General features: G+C 51.5%; 1 protein-coding gene across 3 annotated transcripts in view; it reads right to left on the bottom strand.

Moving 5' to 3' along the window:
* Positions 1-18,770, bottom strand: part of HDAC4 (histone deacetylase 4) — a 78,980-nt gene that overhangs the window by 57,058 nt on the left and 3,152 nt on the right. For 2 of the 3 annotated variants that reach the window (XM_042035228.1, XM_042035229.1), the window contains exons 2-4: positions 9,704-9,851; positions 6,641-6,761; positions 1,706-1,827 (exon numbers count right to left, since the gene is read on the bottom strand). In XM_042035228.1, the coding sequence (XP_041891162.1) occupies positions 1,706-1,827; positions 6,641-6,761; positions 9,704-9,851 (391 nt within the window). Of the gene's footprint in view, positions 1-1,705; positions 1,828-6,640; positions 6,762-9,703; positions 9,855-18,770 lie in introns of all 3 variants that reach the window. The other variant, XM_042035230.1, reaches the window with a different exon arrangement.

The following is an 18,770-nucleotide window of genomic DNA, read 5'->3' as shown; positions in this document are numbered from 1 at the left end:
TGCTGGCGCCCAAAAAGAACGAGCGCCAGCGTTCTGGAAAACCCAAATCAGCTGAACGTCCTCCTGTTGGAAAACAACAATGCCTTTGGTTGCTTCCACTCTTTAATAACGTGATTAGCTCCATTTATCATCCTTAATTCTCCCTGTCTGACAGCAGGAGCCTGTTCAGCAGGAGCCTTGGTGAGATCCCAGTTTGGGAAGCGGCGCAGGGTGAGATGTGCAGATGTCTTCCTTCCCCTGCAGAAATTCCCTTCCAGGACACTGGGAGCAGGAAGGGCGACCGCTCCTCCAAGCCACTCTGACAAGGTGCCTCGAGGTGATGAGCCAGGCGGGTTTGGGAGCATGGCAAAGCCCATTTCTACTGTGGGAACACTAACGGGGTAGGAACGGATCACCTGGCATCACAAGGCATAGGAAAGAGCTAAAAATCTCTTGGAATCAGGCTGCCCACAGGCCCTGAGCGATGGGTTTGGTGCCAAGGGATGCTTCCCTGCGTGGAAACGCTGTGGTTCCCCAGGGCAGCCTGGAAGCTCTTCCATTATCTGGAAGCACAGAGGAGAGGATGCCTTGTCCTTCAGCAAATCCAGGCTTTTGGAGTCCTCCCGAAAGGGCACTATCAGAAGTACCATCCCCAGAGCCACAGGGGCACCTTTCCCAGGGGAAACCCACATCTTGGAGCCAGTTTTTGACTGGGTTCCTGGGTGCAGCTGAAGTGTTTGTTACTCGTCAGCCCAAGGGGGAACAGAGACAACTGCACTGAGGGAATCCATCCAGCAGGCCAGGTGCTATGGTCCATAATGAGAAGCTCCCAAGAAGGGATGGTCAGGCACTGGAACAGGCTGCCCAGGGCAGTGCTGGAGTCACCATCACCGGAAGTGTTTAAAACACCTGTGGATGTGGCACCTGGGGCCATGGGTTAGCAGTGGCCTTGGCAGTGCTGGTTAAAGGCTGGATGATCTTAGAGGGCTTTTCCAACCTTAATGATTGGGTGATCTTTCCAGAGCAGCTTTTTTTGCTGTCCTGAAGTGATTCCCAGCAGAACTGCTCCCTGGGAGAGGCTGAGCTCTCCGAGCTGAGCCGTTCCCCGAAGGCAGCAGCCCCGAGCTGGCCGGGTCGGGAGCCCAGGCTGCGCTGGCTCAGGCATGGATACGGAGCTGAGGAGCACAGCCAACCCAAACAACCTGGTTTACATAATGCAGGCTTAAGGAGTGACTGACCTGCTCGGCCACCGTGCAGGGAGAAGCCAAACTGAGAGAGAACTGTCTAGGTGTGAACCAAACCCTCGCAGGAAGCCCCGGCGCTCGCCCTGGCACAAACCTCCTTATTTACCTCAGGTACAAACTCGTACATAAAACGCAAATCCCCCAAGAAATGCACTTTTTCTCACTCAGCAGAACACGCTTGGGCTGGAGACACGCGGATCTCTGTGCGAGCTTTGGAGCTGGGAAAACATCCCAAGCTTAGACACACGGCTCCGCTGTCTCCCGCGCTCCTCGCACAGCCCGCAGCAGCCCCAGGCTCCCTGGAACCCTGGGAGCGCAGGGGCAGGTGAAGGGGGAGCAGATGGAGAGGGGGCTTGGTAAATGAAGCGTGGCCTGGAATCCAGGTTTTTGGCAACAGCCCTTGTTTTTCAGGAAAATCAGATCAGCGGGCTGAGCGTGAGGGCGGGGAGAGCAGCGGCACGGCGAGGGAAGGGCAGCCCTACCTGTTTTTCTGAGTGGGAAGTCGTCTTTGGAATCGTACATCCCCAGGACTGGGTGGTTGTAGGTGCCGGAGACGCCGCTTTGGGGTGGGGAGCTCTGGTCCAGAGAGCTGTGCTGGGTCTTCCTGCACGGAAGGAAAGAGAAGGGACAAGCTTTACACCGGTGACACACAGAGGGGATGAGCACAGTGCCTGCTGCCTCAGGGAGCGGGGAACGGGGCACAGGCAAAGGCAAAGGCTTTCTCCTCCTGGTGCTCCTACAAAAAACCCCACTAAAATCCAATCTACGGGAAGGAATCAACTTAGTTTTCAGTGTAAGGCTCCACCTTGGCTCAGCTCATGCAGGTACTGAACCACGAGTACAAATTCTAAGCCTGTAACCTGGGCTGGGTTTTGCTAAGTCATGTCCCTGAATCTCAGCACAGGTGGTGTTACCCCCCTCCACTCCAGAGCGAGTGAACCACTTCCCTCCCTAAAATAAACTCCAGGCTTAGCAGACAAAGTCCAAGGCCACACAGGTGGCTCCTGCCTCTCCTCCTGCCTGTCCTCCCATCCCAGGAGCTCAGCAGAGACGGGGTCAAAGCACTCAGCACCTTTCCAGCTGAACTTCACCGAGCTGATAATTTATGGCTTTGTTTGAGCAGGCTGCTGGAAGTAAATTACAGTCTGTTTGCTGAGGATATTAAATAATGAATGAGTTTTCTCAGCCTCCTACCAGTTTGTTGGCTTCATCTTTCCTGCTTAATGACTTGTGCCCAGCTTTGCTGTTTCTCAGGAGCTCCACCAGCCTGGGAGAAGTCTCCAGTCAGCAGAGCAGCTCCATCAGCAGAATGACTGATTTAGCCGTGCAGGTGGCACTCACTGGGCTCTCTCAACTTAACTTTAAATAAACAGAATTTCAACCCTGTATTTCTTCTAAAAACTGAAGGATTTGGGAAAACAGAAAGCAAGCATTTTGTGGAGAAAAAAAAAAGAAAATAAAGGTGAATATTTGCAATTTTATATTGCGTAAAAATCAAGCTGAAAATGTTCTCCTACAAAAGGCTCTTCAAGGAACCAAAATGAGCCATTCGCAGCTGAAAATTGCACAAGTTCCTGCGACTTCTCGAGCAGTACCAACCCCTGGAGTGCAAGCTCAGCTCACAAGTTGGCTCTTTGCTGAGATCCAGAGCATCAATTCCACTGCAAGTCAAAGCCTTCAAAAAATAAGGGGCTAATGAAATACCAGGAAAACGCATTGAATTTTCTACATAATTTTACTACAAAAAGAAAAAAAACCTCTGAAATCTTTATTCCAACACCTACTTCAACATTTTCTACTCCCACAGACCTTCTTGTGGGAGGTGTCCCTGCCCATGGCAGGGCTTGGAAGGGGATGGGCTTTAGGGTCCCGTCAACCCAAACCATTCTGGGATTCTCTGGAAGTATGAATGACCGTGGTTCCCCAGCGCTCCCCGTTCATATCCCAGATTTCTCTGAACATAAATGACTTTTGCGGCTCTTGCAGGGCTGTGTTTCCCACTGCCACCCACACCCGCCCCTGAATGCCCCCACTCGCACTTCAATCTTCACCTGCAATCAAAACAGCCCCAAACAGAAAAATGTTTGAGTCCCTCCTGGAGGGAGACGTGGCTTTTCCTGCCGGGATCCACTCATTCCGTGGGAAGGCAGCACGCGGAGATGTTTCACTCCCAGGAATCCTGGACGCTGTGATCCAAGAGCCCTGAGCCCCATCGAGCCACACAATGACATTTTTGGTTCTTTATGAGCAACAGACCTTTTTTTCCCCCTCCTCCCCCTTCCTTTTTCTTTCTTTTTTTTCAAACCATGACCTAAGCAGCACAATCAAGTACATTGAAGCTATTTTCACCACTTTGTTAGGGAATGTGCAGGAATTCAAAGGGCCTGTTTAGATGTGCTCTGGGACTGCTGAATGACAGATATTGAGCTCTGCAAACAGGAACACATTCCCTGGCTCCAAGACTGGGAGCTGACGCTGCTCCCAGCAGCATGCACTGCTCTGCGTGCCCCTTCAGGAATTTCAGAGCTCTGGAACAAGAGGAAATTGGACACTCCACGGAGCTTGCAGGCATTCCTGAAAGCACATCCCTTCATTCGAGGCATGCCCTGTCCCCTGAGCTCCTTCAGACACCCACGTGCACAGACAGAAGGGTTGGAGGGATGATCTTGGAGGTCTCTTCCAACCTTGACGATTCCATGACTTGCTAGACCCTCCCTCGAACGTGTTCACCAAGGTGCACTGGACACACATGCAGACACGTGTACCCGTGCTGGGATGCTCTGTGCCCGCACCTGTGGGTGCTGGGACCGTTCAGTGGGTAACTGGATGTGTAATTCCAAGTGTAATTGTACCTCTCTACCTCCTCACCACACAAACAGCGGAACTCCACTCACGGCTGTTTGCACACGGAGCGGCTGCTTCCCAAGCACTGCTGACAACTGCCCAGGGAAATCACAGGGAGCAGAAATTCCTGGGAGCTGCGCTGCCCAGTGGGATCAGGACCCACGGGAGGCACAGTCTGACAATGCAGCTCCAGAGAACCTCTTCTGCTGTTGCCTAGCACAAAATCCCAGAGTGGTTTGGGCTGGAAGGGACATTAAAGACCACCTTGCTCACCCCCTTCCACTCTCCCAGGTTGCTCCAAGCCCTGTCCAACCCGGCCTTGAGCATTTCCAGGGATGGGACACCATCCTAGAGGTCTTTTCCAACTCTAACACCTCTGTGATTCCATGTCAGCACAACATTTTTGCTGCCACAGCCACTGATGTCAGACCATCATGGTGTTCAATACCCTCAGGAGACGTTTTTGGGGTTTTTTTTTTCCAAGCAATGCTTTCCATTTTTTTTTAAAAAAAAGGAATTCACAAACCTTACTAAGACCGAGGGAAGTGCTTAAAAGCAGGCGTGGTGCTTCGAGAGGCTCTTCCAGCATCTGTTCCCACTTAATTGCCTCGCCTGCTCACAGTGGGAGCGTGGAGTGGATCTCCTGCAAGCCCCGCTCGTGTGTGCTCAACCCAACCACCACCCAACTGCATCACATCACAGCTATGTGGGGACAGGAATGCCTCCAGAGCTCAGCTGGTAACCTATGAGATGCCATATAAATAAATACTAACATGTCGGGAATTTTAAGGTTGTTTCTCTTCTTGAGGGGAAAAAAAAAAAGAAAAAAGATTTTTTTTTTTTTAATAATAGGATGGAAAGAGAAAAATCCTGAACTTCTGCTTTAACAAGTGAAGGGTGCATGTAAAAAATCCTGCACTGCTGCCCTCCTTTGAGGGCTCAGCAGGACAACTCAGCAGCGAGAAAGATCTGTGTGAGGCCCCAAGGCTTTGTCCATCTCGGGTTGGAATCCAGAATACCAACCCTCACCCCACCCCAAAACGGATGGAAAATGAGGGGATGGCATGACCTTAAACCCTTGTGTGATGCTTTGGGCGCTGGCACCCCACAGCATCACAGGAAAGGGGTGCTTGGATTATTAAGTGCCACAACAAACCCAGACCATCCTGAAACCCCAAACACAACGTGGCCAAAAACCTGCAGCACCCCTGGCCTTGCATCGCAGGATCCCAGATGGTTTGGGTGGGATTTGGTCCTTAAATCCCATCCCATTCCACCCCTGCCAAGGGCAGGGACACCTTCCACTGTCCCAGGTTGCTCCAAGCCCCAATGTCCAGCCTGGCCTTGGGCACTGCCAGGGATCCAGGGGCAGCCCCAGCTGCTCTGGGCAACCTGAATTCTAACTGACCTTGTACCACTCCTGCATTAACTGCTATTTTAACCAACTTTTAAAGAAATGGGGCCTCAGAGCCTTCAACCACCTTTAATGAAATCCCCAAGCCTCAGATTAGATTTTCAGAGATGTATTAAAACTGCTCAATCTCACTTTGCCTCCAGTAACATCTGAATTCTTCTGCCAACTCCCCTTCAGCATTTCTGTCCTGGCTCAGAGCTGGGACAGCTTTCAAATTTCATTTCAGCTTAGTTTCTGGAATTTGGAAACATCTTCTGGCTATGACCTCATCCTCCCTGTACACACGTTTATTTCTTAAGACTTAAAACACTGTCAGTGCCTCAGCTTGAACACAAGTTTCATGGCAAAATGAAATGACTTTTGCAGCTCAAAATCTCACGAATTTTAAGGTCACTAAAGCCAACATCCAAAGCACTTTGGTTTTTTATTTAACGTAGACAGTGACAAAGCCATAGCAGCGGAAACTTTCAAGGCACATCAAATTTTCTGATTGTCTTTTGTACAATGAAGAAGTTAATTTCTGAAATTGAAACTGGAGACCAGCAGTTGAATATTTTCAGTTGAAAACAGAGATGTTGGGACAGTTGTGATTGGAAGTGCAGACTGGACCCACTGGATGTTTCCAGTAAGAGCCAAGAAAACAACACTTCCAACTTTGAGAGATTCAGAAGAGCAATGAGTGTTAAAGGCTTTAAAATGCAAAGCTTGCCCATCCTGAGTTGCAGGAATTCACTGAATCACAGAACATCCTGAGCTGGAAGGGACTCACAAGAATCATCGAATTCCAACTCCTGAACAGAAAAAATGACTCCTCATTTGACTCAAGTTCGAGTTTTGTAACACCAGGCAGGATCAAATCCTGGGTGAAAAGCTGGAGGACTTACAAAAACTGATCTCTGACTGTAGAACTTGTGAGCTTGAATCATTGTGGATTCAGGATGACAGCAAAGACCTCTCTGTACACGCAGAGCACCGTGACCATCACAGCGGACACAAAAACCACTCGCACTGGGACCCTCTGGAAAATGCATTTTGGGAATGCACAGCACTCCTGTCACCGCTCTGGCTCATCCCACAAGCACACCAGGTCTGTTCCCTCAGGGAATGGGGGACAAAGGTGGCACTGGCTGAACCCTGCAGGAAGCCCAGCACCACTTACCCGTACCAGAAGCGAGGGTCGCTGGATATGCAGTGGTTGAGATTCCGGTGGGCCAGAGCCTTCTTCTTGTTTAACACAAATTCCTGCAGCTTCATCTTCACTTCTGTGCTTGCCACTGCACCTGGGATTAAAAAAAAAGAAATGCATTAGAAAGGCTATTAAACCAGCTCACGCATTTGAAGGAATTTTAGATTTCTAAAAAAGATTCCGAATCAAATCTTTCATTGCCAGCCTGAAAAAAAGGAACTTTGCTTTCAAAGAGAGAAGAACAAAGTGCCTCCAGAAAGGAGCTCTCCCTTTTCATCCCTTTAGCTTGGCATATATTCACAAGTTATGCTTGAAAACACAGATGAAATCGCGTTTATTTCACTAGAAGAGGATGTTACACTTGCATAGAAGCACGCTCAGAATAAAGCACTTGTCCGGGGTATCCCAGCTCTCTTTGAACCACAGTTATTTAAGAAAAGGGGTCTTGTGCACCCTCAAGTTGTTAAATGTCACATCTGAAAGCAGGAGGGGAATGAGCCCAATGGCTCATATGTAGGTTTTGTCTTGCAAACTCCTGTAAACAGGGACCTCTTTGTTCCCAAGTCTCTGTGTACACCCCGACCGACGCAGGATTTCGCTTCGTTTACAGGCGCGCAAATCTCTCGCTGCAAATGGAAAACCTAACGCTGAACAAAAAATAAAACAAAAAATAAGGGAGTCAGTGATTCTGCAGAGCTAAAATGTCAACTGCGTAATCCCTGCTCATGATTCCCTGCACAATGGAGAGCAGGCTGCTTCCCTGCCATGATGGATCCCAGTGATCATCAGGTTGACAGCCCAGGCTCCCAGGCAGGGCTCCTGACGGAGCGATGCAGCCGAAGTTTGGCAGGGGACACGTGGAAAATGATGGTTCATCCACACCGTGGCGTAAGGCAGGAGCTCCAACGGAAAATATCCGGGCTGGGACGAAAAGAAAAGGGCAGGGAAGCTGCCTGCTCTGCTGGGAATGAGAACTAAAAGATCACCCCGCCGAGTTCTCGTCTCCCGCGCCATGCTCGACGACGTGGTGACATCTGACACGCTGGGGGAACAAGCCCTGGGCTCTCCCCGGGAGCAGGGGGCTGCAGCATTCCCACAAGGCACTGCCTGAAGGTGTAAAATTGCTCCAACACCAAAGCGAGAAAATTCCCTTTTTTTGGAGCCCTGCATTTCTCACCAGCTCTACAAACACAGGCTTGGCGGAAAGTTCAAGCAAAGAGCTGGAGATAAACCCCTGAGTGGCAGAAGAGGTGACAAATGCATGCTTAAAAGCCTTCTCTCTGCAGAATGTGTCACCCTTAATCCATTAGCACCCTCACAACAACCAAACCTGGCTGTGTTCTGGCAGTTTGGGATAAACCCGGTGCTTCGAAGACTTGAAGCTCAACATTTTTGGACTGGAAGGTTTACGAAGGCTCCCCTGGAAGGTCCTCCTCCTTTACTGGAAGCTGAAAGATACCATGGAACCTCAGAGTGCTTTGGGTTGGGAGGGACCCTGAGGATCCTCTAATTCCAACTCCCTGCCATGGGCAGGGACACCTTCCACTATCCCAGGCTGCTCCAAGCCCCATCCAGCCTGGCCTGGGACACTGCCAGGGATCCAGGGGCAGCTGGGGTCATTCAGGGCCTGCCCACCCTCCCAGGGAACAATTCCCAATATCCCATCCAGCCCTGCCCTCTGGCACTGGGAAGCCATTCCCTGTGTCCTGTCCCTCCATGCCTTGTCCCCAGTCCCTCTGCAGCTCTCCTGGAGCCCCTTTAGGCCCTGCAAGGGGCTCTGAGCTCTCCCTGGATTGCTCTCTTCTCCAGGTGAACACCCCCAGCTCTCCCAGCCTGGCTCCAGAGCAGAGGTGTTAATAAGGAGGAAGAACAAACTCTACCTCTCTCACACTCTCTTCATATTTCAGATCAGGACAATTTTAGCTTCTCTTCACCAAATTCTGTGATGTGAGAAAAATAACTTAAGTGTCCTTAAGAGCCGAGGTGCGATAATGATTCTACACCACAGCACTTCTTAAACAAAAAGTAATTTAAAAATAAACCTGTAGCCATGGGAACAGGATCTTCAACTTCACATCCCCAAATTCGGGGTTTTTTCCTCCACACCTCTGTGTTTCACCCAAAAGCTGCTTTGCTCCTATTTTCCAGAGATTCGGGCATTTAAATTCCTTTCCAGATTACTTTAATGAGGATGGGCAGGTATCAGTTCTGAGGAGAGGCCCAGCAAAACATGGATCAAACATCAACAGCTGATGGGAGCAGCAGGGGGAAGGGGAAACACTTAGAGATTCTGGACCTCTGGTCTTTCTAGGATTTAGAAAGGTCTCCCAGACCCCAGTCTTTCCCTACTAAAAAAGTTCTTGGAGCTTTATCTTATTCCCAGTTTCCAGCCAGCATCCCATCCTCCTTCCACCACTCCTCCCATCACGAAACCAGACCCGAGGAGTTGATGGCACAACTCGGGGAGGTATTTTTTTCCCCCCATTCACTTGCAAAAGAAGCCCTAACAAGCAGCCCCGATTGTCTCTGATAAGGGACATTGTGAGGCCACAATGATCTCCTCAAGTGCATAATGACACATAGTGGGGAAGGCACCCACAAGCTGTCACCTCCTGAAAAAAAAGCTCCTGCTGAATGGAAATGCTTCAAAAAGGGGAGAGCTGAGAACTCAGGCTACGTCTTAAAAGGAGTGGAATTCAGAGCAGCAGAAAGAGAAAAGGAGTGCAGCGTGCATCTGGTGTATTTCATGGGCTTAATATTCTGCCTCCATTAGGAATGCTGCCAAAAATACTTCAAAAAATGTAAAATCAAGGGAAGAGAGGATACGCTTCCTTTTGAAAAACGCTAAAATGGCATTTAGCGAGACGAAAATGAAGATAAAGCAGAGAAATACATTTCTCTCTTCCCCTCAATCCCCCTGATGAGTCCCCTCACAAGCTCCCCATGCCCTCAAGGAGGTTCCTCCAGCTTTCTGAGGCTGCTCCATGGCTCCCATCCACCTGTCACCACCCAAACGAGGGAGCTTTGGCCACTTACTCTCTTTCCCTTTCTCTTTGTTTTTCAGCTGCTGCAGTTTCTGCTCCCGGTGCTGCTTCTCCAGCTCCTGCTCCTGTCGGTGCTGCTCCAGCTTCCTCTGGTGCTCCAGCAGCTCCTGCTGATGCTTCATGGCCAGCATCTCCTGCTGCTGCTGCGGAGAAGGGAACGGGGAAAAGGACCAAATTAACACCATCAGCCTTCCCAGGGCCAAAGCAGAGGCTGCAGGCAGGTGCCAAGGACAGGGCTTAATTCATGGAAATAAGGACAAGCACGGGCCTTCCTTTTAACTCCATCACCTGTTTTAGATAAATACCCACTAGGGCACCTTCAGTATTATTTGTTGGACGGGGAAGTTGTGGAAATTGTGGCTGCCCCTGGATCCCTGCAAGTGTTTCAAGCCAGGCTGGATGGGGCTTGGAGCAACCTGGGATAGTGGAAGGTGTGGAACAAGGTGGAATTTAATGTCCCACCTAACTCCAACCACGCTGAGATTCTGTGATTAATTATAAAATGATTTCCTCAATATATAAAAAAAATAAGTCCTCCAATAACTTCTCCAGGAAGGATTTACCCTGAGCCTCTCGATTAGCCCACATCCATGGGAATAATCAGGAGACATGATGTCTAATTAAGGTAATTATTTGCAAAGCTCCCATCAAACGGGACCTTCAAGGCTGGAAGCACCAGAGGCTCCTACCCTAGCGCAAGTCCCGCCATGGGTCCCCAAGTCCCAGCAGCTGGAAGGCGTCAGCGTCCCCACCAGGCTCCTGGGCAATTTGGGGTGCATGCCCCCTGTTTGGGCGCAGAGGGCATTCCCACGGGACGGAGGGCAGCAGGTGGATGCGCTGTGCCCCGGGATGGCGTGAGGGAGCGCCCCGTGTCCTGGGTGCGTGAGGGTGAGGGTGCGCTGTGCCCCGGGCTGGCGTGAGGGAGCGCCCCGTGTCCCGGGTGTGTGAGGGAGCGCCCCGTGTCCCGGGTGTGTGAGGGTGAGGGTGCGCTGTGCCCCGGGATGGCGTGAGGGAGCGCCCCGTGTCCCGGGTGTGTGAGGGAGCGCCCCGTGTCCCGGGTGTGTGAGGGTGAGGGTGCGCTGTGCCCCGGGCTGGCGTGAGGGAGCGCCCCGTGCCCCGGGTGTGTGAGGGAGCGCCCCGTGTCCCGGGTGTGTGAGGGAGCGCCCCGTGTCCCGAGCGCCGGCCGGGAGCGCGCGAGGCTGTGGAAAGGCAGGTGACGAGCGGCGCGGCCCGGCGGCCTGCAGAGCTGTGGAGGGATCTCCGTGGGGATCTAAAACTGCTTTTCCCTACAAAAGCCGAGCCGGAGCTTTGCTCCGTTGGAGTCCGCAGCTGCCCGCTTGATTTGCACCCTCCCTGGCAAGGCGCAGGCCGCAGCCAAGCGCGTGGGCCGCTCCTCGGCCTCCCGCCAAGGGCCGGAATGCCGGAGCCCTCCGGAGCCCTCCGGAGCACGGCGCCCACCCGGCACTCTTTACGTTGGCAGCTTATAAACCGAGGGATTGACTGGGAGCTGGCAGCCTCCAGCCTCAGAGCCCCGAGCTCTCCAGGGCTGCACTTAATGGGGGCCTGTGCTCGGATACCACCCACCGCTCCCGAGAAATCCCCGCGGCGGAGAGGGATCGGGAGCACGGAATTGTGGAATGGTTTGGGTTGGAAGGGGCCTTGAAGGATCACCTCGTTCCAAGCCCCTGCTGTGGGCAGGGTCCAAGCCACGGCTGCTGGGACAGGGAACCTGCTCTCTCCAAGCTCTCTCAATCCATCCTTCTCCAGACCCTGCCAGCTCCTGCAGACACGAGACTCCTACCCCACAGGTTTTCCTTCTCCTTAAGCTCATCTTCCTTTTCATCCCTTTAATTGTGATTCTTGGGGCATCCTGTGCAGGGCCAGGAGCTGGACTTGATGACCCTTGTGAGTCCCTTCCAGCTGTGGATATTCTAGGATCCTCTGAATAACTTGTGGCATTGCACACTTGCCCCACTCAATGCTTGAGCCACGGATGCACCACAGATACAAATAAAATCACACCATTCTATATAAAGATGCAAAAAACCACAATCTAAGAAGTATTTACAATCTGCCTGGCTATCTGCTGGAAACTCTCCATGGAGGAATCCCTGCTGCTGCCTGTTCCAAGCAGGCAGGCTGTTGTAAAACACCGAAAATCCAGTTATTTGCAGCGACTGCACCTATGCCTCCCCTCCTAATTCTATTGAATTATGTGTAAACAACCGAAAATCCACACTCAAAAAAAATCCTAGAAAAGGAGGAAAAAAATAGAGGAAACCAGCTATTTTTGTTTTCTAATTAAGCAGCAGCTTCTACTAACACGTCTCCATTTGGGGAAAGAGTCTCTTTTCCGACTTCCAACAAGTCCACCACATGGTGGGCTTTGAGAACCTCGCCATGGAAAGTATGCAAATGAACAATATTTAATGCACAATATGGTAAAACAGGTTTTGTTATTTTTATGGAATCAGGAGCCTTTTCTCTCCATCTGCAGTCTCCTAGGCTCCGCAGGCTCTGCTTCCTGCGATGGTTTACATACATTAGGCTGCTTTAGGAGGAGCTGTGCTTTCACTGACATCTGGAGCGAAATGGGAATGAAAAGCCCAATTTGTAGCTGGATGGTTTAGGGAAGTTTCATTAGGGATGTATTGTCTCTGCTCGTTTTGACCCCAGTTTCCACAAAGCCTATTCTTAATATAGTTTTTCGAATCATTTCAAAGTTGAAAAAAGAAAAAATTTAAAAAATAAAATAATGAAGCCATGTCTCCGATTGTATCCATGAAAAATGAGAAGAAATCACTGTTGGTGTCTGCTGTAGCCTGGGAAAACGAGAGAAGAAAACCCATCCGGGTGTCTTCTCAGAGCATGAATATTTCTCCACACTTACCAAGAATGTTATGGGGAAACAGAAATTTAGGTTGGGTATCAGGGAAAGGTTCTTCCCCCAGAGGGTGCTGGGCACTGCCCAGGCTCCCCAGGGAATGGGCACGGCTCCGAGGCTGCCAGAGCTCCAGGAGTGACAGGGTGTCAGAAAAAAGCATCAGAAAAACATCAGTTTCTGGTTCATTTAAAGCAACCGAGGCCAATTTGAACAGGCACTGCCCACTCGGACCCTGTGTGTTCATCACAGGCAGCTGGGGCAGGGGGTTTATTCCCCAACTGTATTTCCCAAACACTGAAATGTCATCACAAAGTTCATTCACTGAGGGAAATCCCTCAGGATCTGAGACTAACTCAGCCCTGAGTTTGAGGAGCACCGTGTGACAGACGCACACGCTGCATCAGGGAGCTCAGAACATCTGAATTAGGTGCTCCTGCCAAAATCAATATTTGTAAATATTCATAACTATGGGGATTCCTGCATATGTTTAATGTCACTGCTCCCACTATTTCTGAAAACTGCACAAATGTTCAACTGTACCTGCAGTTAGTGCTGCTGGTGCTCCTTTAGCATATATTAATATTAATAGAGGTAACAGGGAGAATGCAGAGCATTTCCAGGTATTTATCAACTGCCAGCCTGCCGTGAGCACTCAGCGATCCAGAGGATTTTGCCATCACACTCCTCAACTGTCTTCAGTGCTCCAGCTTGTCAGCCTGGGAGGGGGACCGACACCTTATCAGTGGGGAAACTGTCACAGAGAAACCTCTTTTTAAGGGAAACGCAGCTAAAATGGCTCCCTTCAGTCATCAGAGGTGGAAAGGTCATGTTCTAAAATCCTCCAGCAGCCAGGCAGTGCCCTCCCAGGAAGAGTGGGGTGCTGACACCAAGATCCCACTTCCCAGAGAGAACCGGGATGCATTTCATGGAGACTTTCACAACCACTCCTCCAGCTGCCAAACAAGAAGCCAAGCACAGAGATCCTTCCTGACCCCCCCCGAGCTCAGACTGGCTCCTGGGTGTTTATAAGAGATTATTTTGAATAGCAGCAATTAGTGGAAGGGAGAGCAAAATAATCCGTGCCCAGACAGCTTGTGGAGATAAGCACGAGCCTGGGTGAACGGCAGCTGGAACACTTCTGGCTGACAAATATTCCCTGGCACCCAAAGTTGCTGTGTCCAGCTCCCAACTTGCGCCTCAACCCACACCTGAGATCAGCTCCAGCACGGGGGGATACCAGGGAAGGGATCTTCTGCCACCTGTTCTGGCCAAATTCTACGGTTTGGGGAGCTTAAATCGGGTATTTAAAGGGATCTTGAGCTCAGGTTCTTTAAAAATAAAGTCAAGTCGTAGGTGAGGATGAAGAAAAACTGGCCAAGAACGTACACATCAAACCACCCCCCGAAAAATCCGTGGTTACGGGTGGAAGCAAAGCACAGACACTGGGATTTCTGGGAGGTGGATTTCTGGGAGCACTGCTCTGCTGGGTTGTTTTACAGCGATCCCAGAGCTGGCTGGACTCTCTGCTTCGTGTTCCCCCATCCTGTTTACTGAAGCCTCGGGCTGTGGCTCCGGTTTCAGGATCCGCTCTCTTGGCTCCATGGCGGCGTGTTTGGGATATCTCCTGGAGCACCAGAGGCCGGGCAGAACAAATCAGCTGTGCTGGGACACGGGGAGGGGGGATCATTGTGGCTTCCAGCAGCAGCCAGGACACAAAGATCTGGGAGAGCGAGCACCTCTCATCTCTTTTCCGGGACACGCATCCCGCGTGCCCCCTTCCTGCCATCGGGCAGCTGACAGCCGGCGGTCCCGTGCCAGAAATTCCCATGGGCAGGGAATTTTCCACAGGGAAACGATCCCTCCCGGCCGACAGCTCCCTGGGCAAGAGGCTGATCTCGGTCAGACACGTCCTACTGAGAACGTCTGGTGTTCAGGTTTACGAGGCTAAACCGTCTCCAGGACCAGGAATGATGGTGATAAGATCCCGTGCTTTTACTTTGGCAGCTCATATGTGGATATGGAATCTTGTATCCCAGACTCCTTCCCGTGCCACTACCTCTCCTAAAAGGCCAGAAGCCCTCTGGGTCCTGAATACCTGCAAAGGTTCAGCACTGGGAATGCTTTTGTATGAGCCTCTTGCTCCCTGATTCCCATTCCAGCCTAACTTTTCCCTCTCTCCGGAAGCAGAATATCCAACAGCCTTTTCAGAAAGCAGCAAGCTCCGTTTGTAGTATCCAGCACATTCAGCTCCTTCTCCAACTTTCCCCTTTAAAGGTGAGGAAAACTCCTTTGAGTCTGCCTCTGCTGGGCTTTACGTGGTTATTGTTGAAGGGGAGGCAATCAGGAGCAGGGAATGCCCATCCCAGCATGGATGGCAATAAGTAAATCAGAAAATTCGACTTAGACCAAAGCCCTGCAAACCAAAGGACCACATAAAAAAACCATGTAAAGGAGGAGCCCCAGATGTTTAATGCTAAATAAGAGATGAGACCTGGGTCCTTGGAGGAGCAGTTACATCCTCTGTGAATTGTTTTGGGGTATTTTGGGTATTACAGGAACTCCACATTTCTGGATCAGCAGTGGTCTACATTAACAGGTCAGTATTCCTGGCATAACAGCAGGATCCAGTGGCATATTTCCTCATCCCTGCCCTGATTCTTTGTGTTGTCTTTGACTACTTCCAAATGTTTTGTAAGTTCAAAAAGAAGATAAAACTGGAGTCGAACATTCAGGTGTGGGAACTGCTAGAATATCCCTTCTGCTGCCATTTACTTTGGAATTCCAAGCTGGCAAAGAAACAATCAAGGTGCCCCTCACGTATTTTACTCCAGGCAGGGCTGAAGTTCTCCTTGTGCTCCTTCCAGCCAAGCAACCGTGGCCCATCTCAGAAGAAACCACCAGGAAACGTTTCTTTCATCGATTTCCAGTGGCTCTGTAAGGACCAGAGCAGACAAACTCCCCTGGATGAGCACTCCAGCTTCACTCCTGACACCACCAACAGTGCCTGGATGGCAGCAAGATGCCTGAGTTATCCCAGCCTGCCGCAGGACTCCTTCAGCCGAGAGATGGGGTAAAAGGTGTCCAAGCTGCTCCATGGATTTGTTGACAGAACCCAGCTCTCCCTGTGCAGCTTTGTCCTCACCGCTCTCAGAAAAGATCCCGACTTTGAGGCTGAGGAGAAGTCACCACCCACCCCCTTCAAAGGCAGCAAACGCTCTGATCTTCCAAAGGTCTTCCCCAGGGTTGCTTCCATCAGAAGTTAAGTTTTGCAGGATCTAAGGTGTAAGTTTTGGAGCCGGCTCGGTGTGCCAGAAAAGCGAGGCAAGGTCACTGAGAAAGAACAGGAAGCCGTCTGGAAATAGCGTGAGTTCCAAAGCGCTCGAGTGGTAACGAGGCACAAAATGTTCAGTCTGGTCTTTTACCACCGACTGTACCCAGCTGCAGCTTCCTAAGATGAATAATCCTATCATCCCGGAATCCAGACAGAGGCAGACACCTGGTATCTCCAGGCTTTTAAAGTTCCTCTTGAAAAGGACGCAGGCCGCGAGCAACGGGCGCGCTGCGGAAGAGCCGCGCAAAAATGAGCAGAGGGAGCCCCTCCACGCTGGCTGCTGCAGGAAGAGAGCACGGAGCAGACAGGCCCGGGATCGGGAGCTGGGATATCGGGGGGTGAGACGGGAGCCTGCCCTTCTGGAGTCCGAGGGAAGCGGGTGCTTTGTGGGAGCCACGGTGCTGCTGGCACCGTCCCTGCTGGGGACACGGGGGAGGTGCCACAGGGGATCAGCAGGTGACACCGGTCCCAGCAGCAGAACTGGAACATGCCCAGCCTTCCCTGCTGAGCGGGAATCAACATGGAGAGGCCACCAAAGAGAAGCTCTGGGCACCGTCAGGGCTACGCTGAGAGCAGCCGAACTAAAGGATGATGTTATTTGGGCCCGGTGAGCTACCACGGAATCATGGAATGCGTTGGGGTGGGTTGGGAGGGACCTTAGAGATGATCCAGTTCCACACCCTGCCCGGGGCAGGGACACCTTCCACCACAACCCCATCCAGCCTGGCCTTGAGCAGCTCCAGGGGTATCCTGCAGGCAAACCTGCCATTCCACGGGCAGGTGGCTCCACATGAAAGCAAGGAGCAGTTTCTCCCCTCAGCATCAGCATGACAACTATCAAGTCTAGACATCTTTGGGGAAGAATTACATTTCTTTACAGCACAGCAAAATCCGTCTGGAAGATTCCCTGCAAGATTTTCTCTCTCTGTAACCAAAGGAATGGCTCGAGAGTTTCAACCCGTGTCTCTGAACAAGAGGCTGATCCCTCGGAGGTGTTACCACCCCTCACTCAATGCAGGAATTCATTCTGTCAAGGGAAAGAGAACAATTTCAGGATCACTGCACAGCAAACGTCCTCTCAAAGCTCCTTTCCCTGCTGCTGCTTCCCTGCCCATCCCGTCCATGCTGGATGCACAGCCCAGCACTCCCTCTGCACACAGTCCTTTCTCCAATGGTGGGGAACCTGGGAATGGGGTTGCACACCCGCGGGTGAGGATTTCAGGCCCACGAGGAGCTGGGAGGCTCAGCTGCTTCCCTGCACTGTTATCCCTCCCGCCGACGTGCGTCAGCATCCCCCAGAAGTTTCCGGCTGTGGCTATAAAACAGCCAGAGCTGGGAAGAGCCCTGCTCCAAGCTTGGACAGAGGAGATGAACCACATTCCCCACGACGTCCTCCCCTTCCCGCTGAGCTCACAGCGCCCGAGGTGCCTCTGGCCCTGCCAAAGCGCCCATCCTGCCCCTCTTCCATCGCCCCGCTCCAGCCCTTGACCAGAAGGGCAAACGGAAAAGCTTTTGGTAACTTCCAGCTGATCTTGGCTGGGAATGAGTGACTCACAAAGGAAAAAATTCCCCGCCGGTTCCTCCACAACCAAAGGTCAGGCAGAGCTCACAGCGGGACCTGCGGAGAGGCTTTCCACCATCTCACCCGAGAGCCAGGCTCCTTGTTCCATCTTTGGTTTTGTTTAGGAAGGCAGATTTGAAGGCCATAAATATTGTCTGTCCCACATCTGGCGAGGCAGAGAGGAGTGGAAAATCCATCTGGCTGAAGGTGAGTGGCTACAGGAGAGAGCAGCCACTGCTGGTGCCTCCAGCCCCCGGCGCTCTCCGGAGTCAGGCCTGGGCAATCCGCAGAGCTGCTCTGGAGCTGTGGAAGAAGCAGCCTGCCCTGCTCCGTACGGTGTGAAGCCTTCAAAAGGCTCCGCTTACTTTCCCTAAACACGTCAGGCTTTTCACAGAATCGCCACAGAACGGTTTGGGTTGGAAGGGACCTTAAAGCTCATCCCACTCCAACCCCCTGCTGTGGCAGGGACACCTCCCACTAGACCAGTTTGCTCCAAGCCCCATCCCTCCTCACTAATTTCTTCTGAAGATCCAATCTAAACTTACCTCTCTTTCAGTTTAAAGCCATTCCCCCTTCTCCCATCTCTCTCTCCACGACCCTGTTTTCTCCTAACCCTCCTGTGCCAAACTCTGTGTCCATTATAGAGCCCTTCCACAAATATTTTTTCACTCATTTCCTGGCTCTCTCCAAATTGCACCACCTTGGGGAATTTGGCACTTTCATGTGAAGGCCAAAACACAGCATCTCTAACAGCAAGCACTGGGACACACCAGGGAAAGGATCACATGCTCAGGCAGTCATCGTCTTCTCCTCCTGCACTAGGTCAGATGATTAAAACTGAGCTGATGGAAGCGATTCCAAGCTCTGGAAAAAGCCAAAACTTCAGCTCTCAATAGGAAAAAGTTATCTACTGGGATAGAAAAACAGGCAAGTCATGCCAGCATTTTCCAGGCCAAACTTCGCTCACTTAAGTGTTCCTCACACTCCTGCTTTGTTTGGGGGGTGGGATGGAGGGATGTTCCCCCCTTCTCACTTCCTGTCAAGTCAGACCAGTTCCTCTGTTCCCACCAACACCACAGCAATAAAAGGAAATAAAACGACCCCAAACCACGATTTCTCCTGTACCAGCACAGGAATCAGCACTGGAAACAAAGGAGCTGTTTGAAAGCTTCACCACCTGGGAGAGCTGGGGGTGCTCACCTGGAGAAGGGAAGGCTCCAGGGAGAGCTCAGAGCTCCTTGCAGGGCCTAAAGGGGCTCCAGGAGAGCTGCAGAGGGACTGGG

This window comes from Corvus kubaryi, unplaced genomic scaffold (assembly GCF_017639235.1).
Source record: "Corvus kubaryi isolate FWS band 111438036 unplaced genomic scaffold, C.kubaryi_AGA036_p1.0 37383, whole genome shotgun sequence".
Taxonomy (NCBI): domain Eukaryota; kingdom Metazoa; phylum Chordata; class Aves; order Passeriformes; family Corvidae; genus Corvus; species Corvus kubaryi.
The sequence above is the reverse complement of the archived record's forward strand: the minus strand, read 5'-3'. Positions and strand labels throughout refer to the sequence as shown.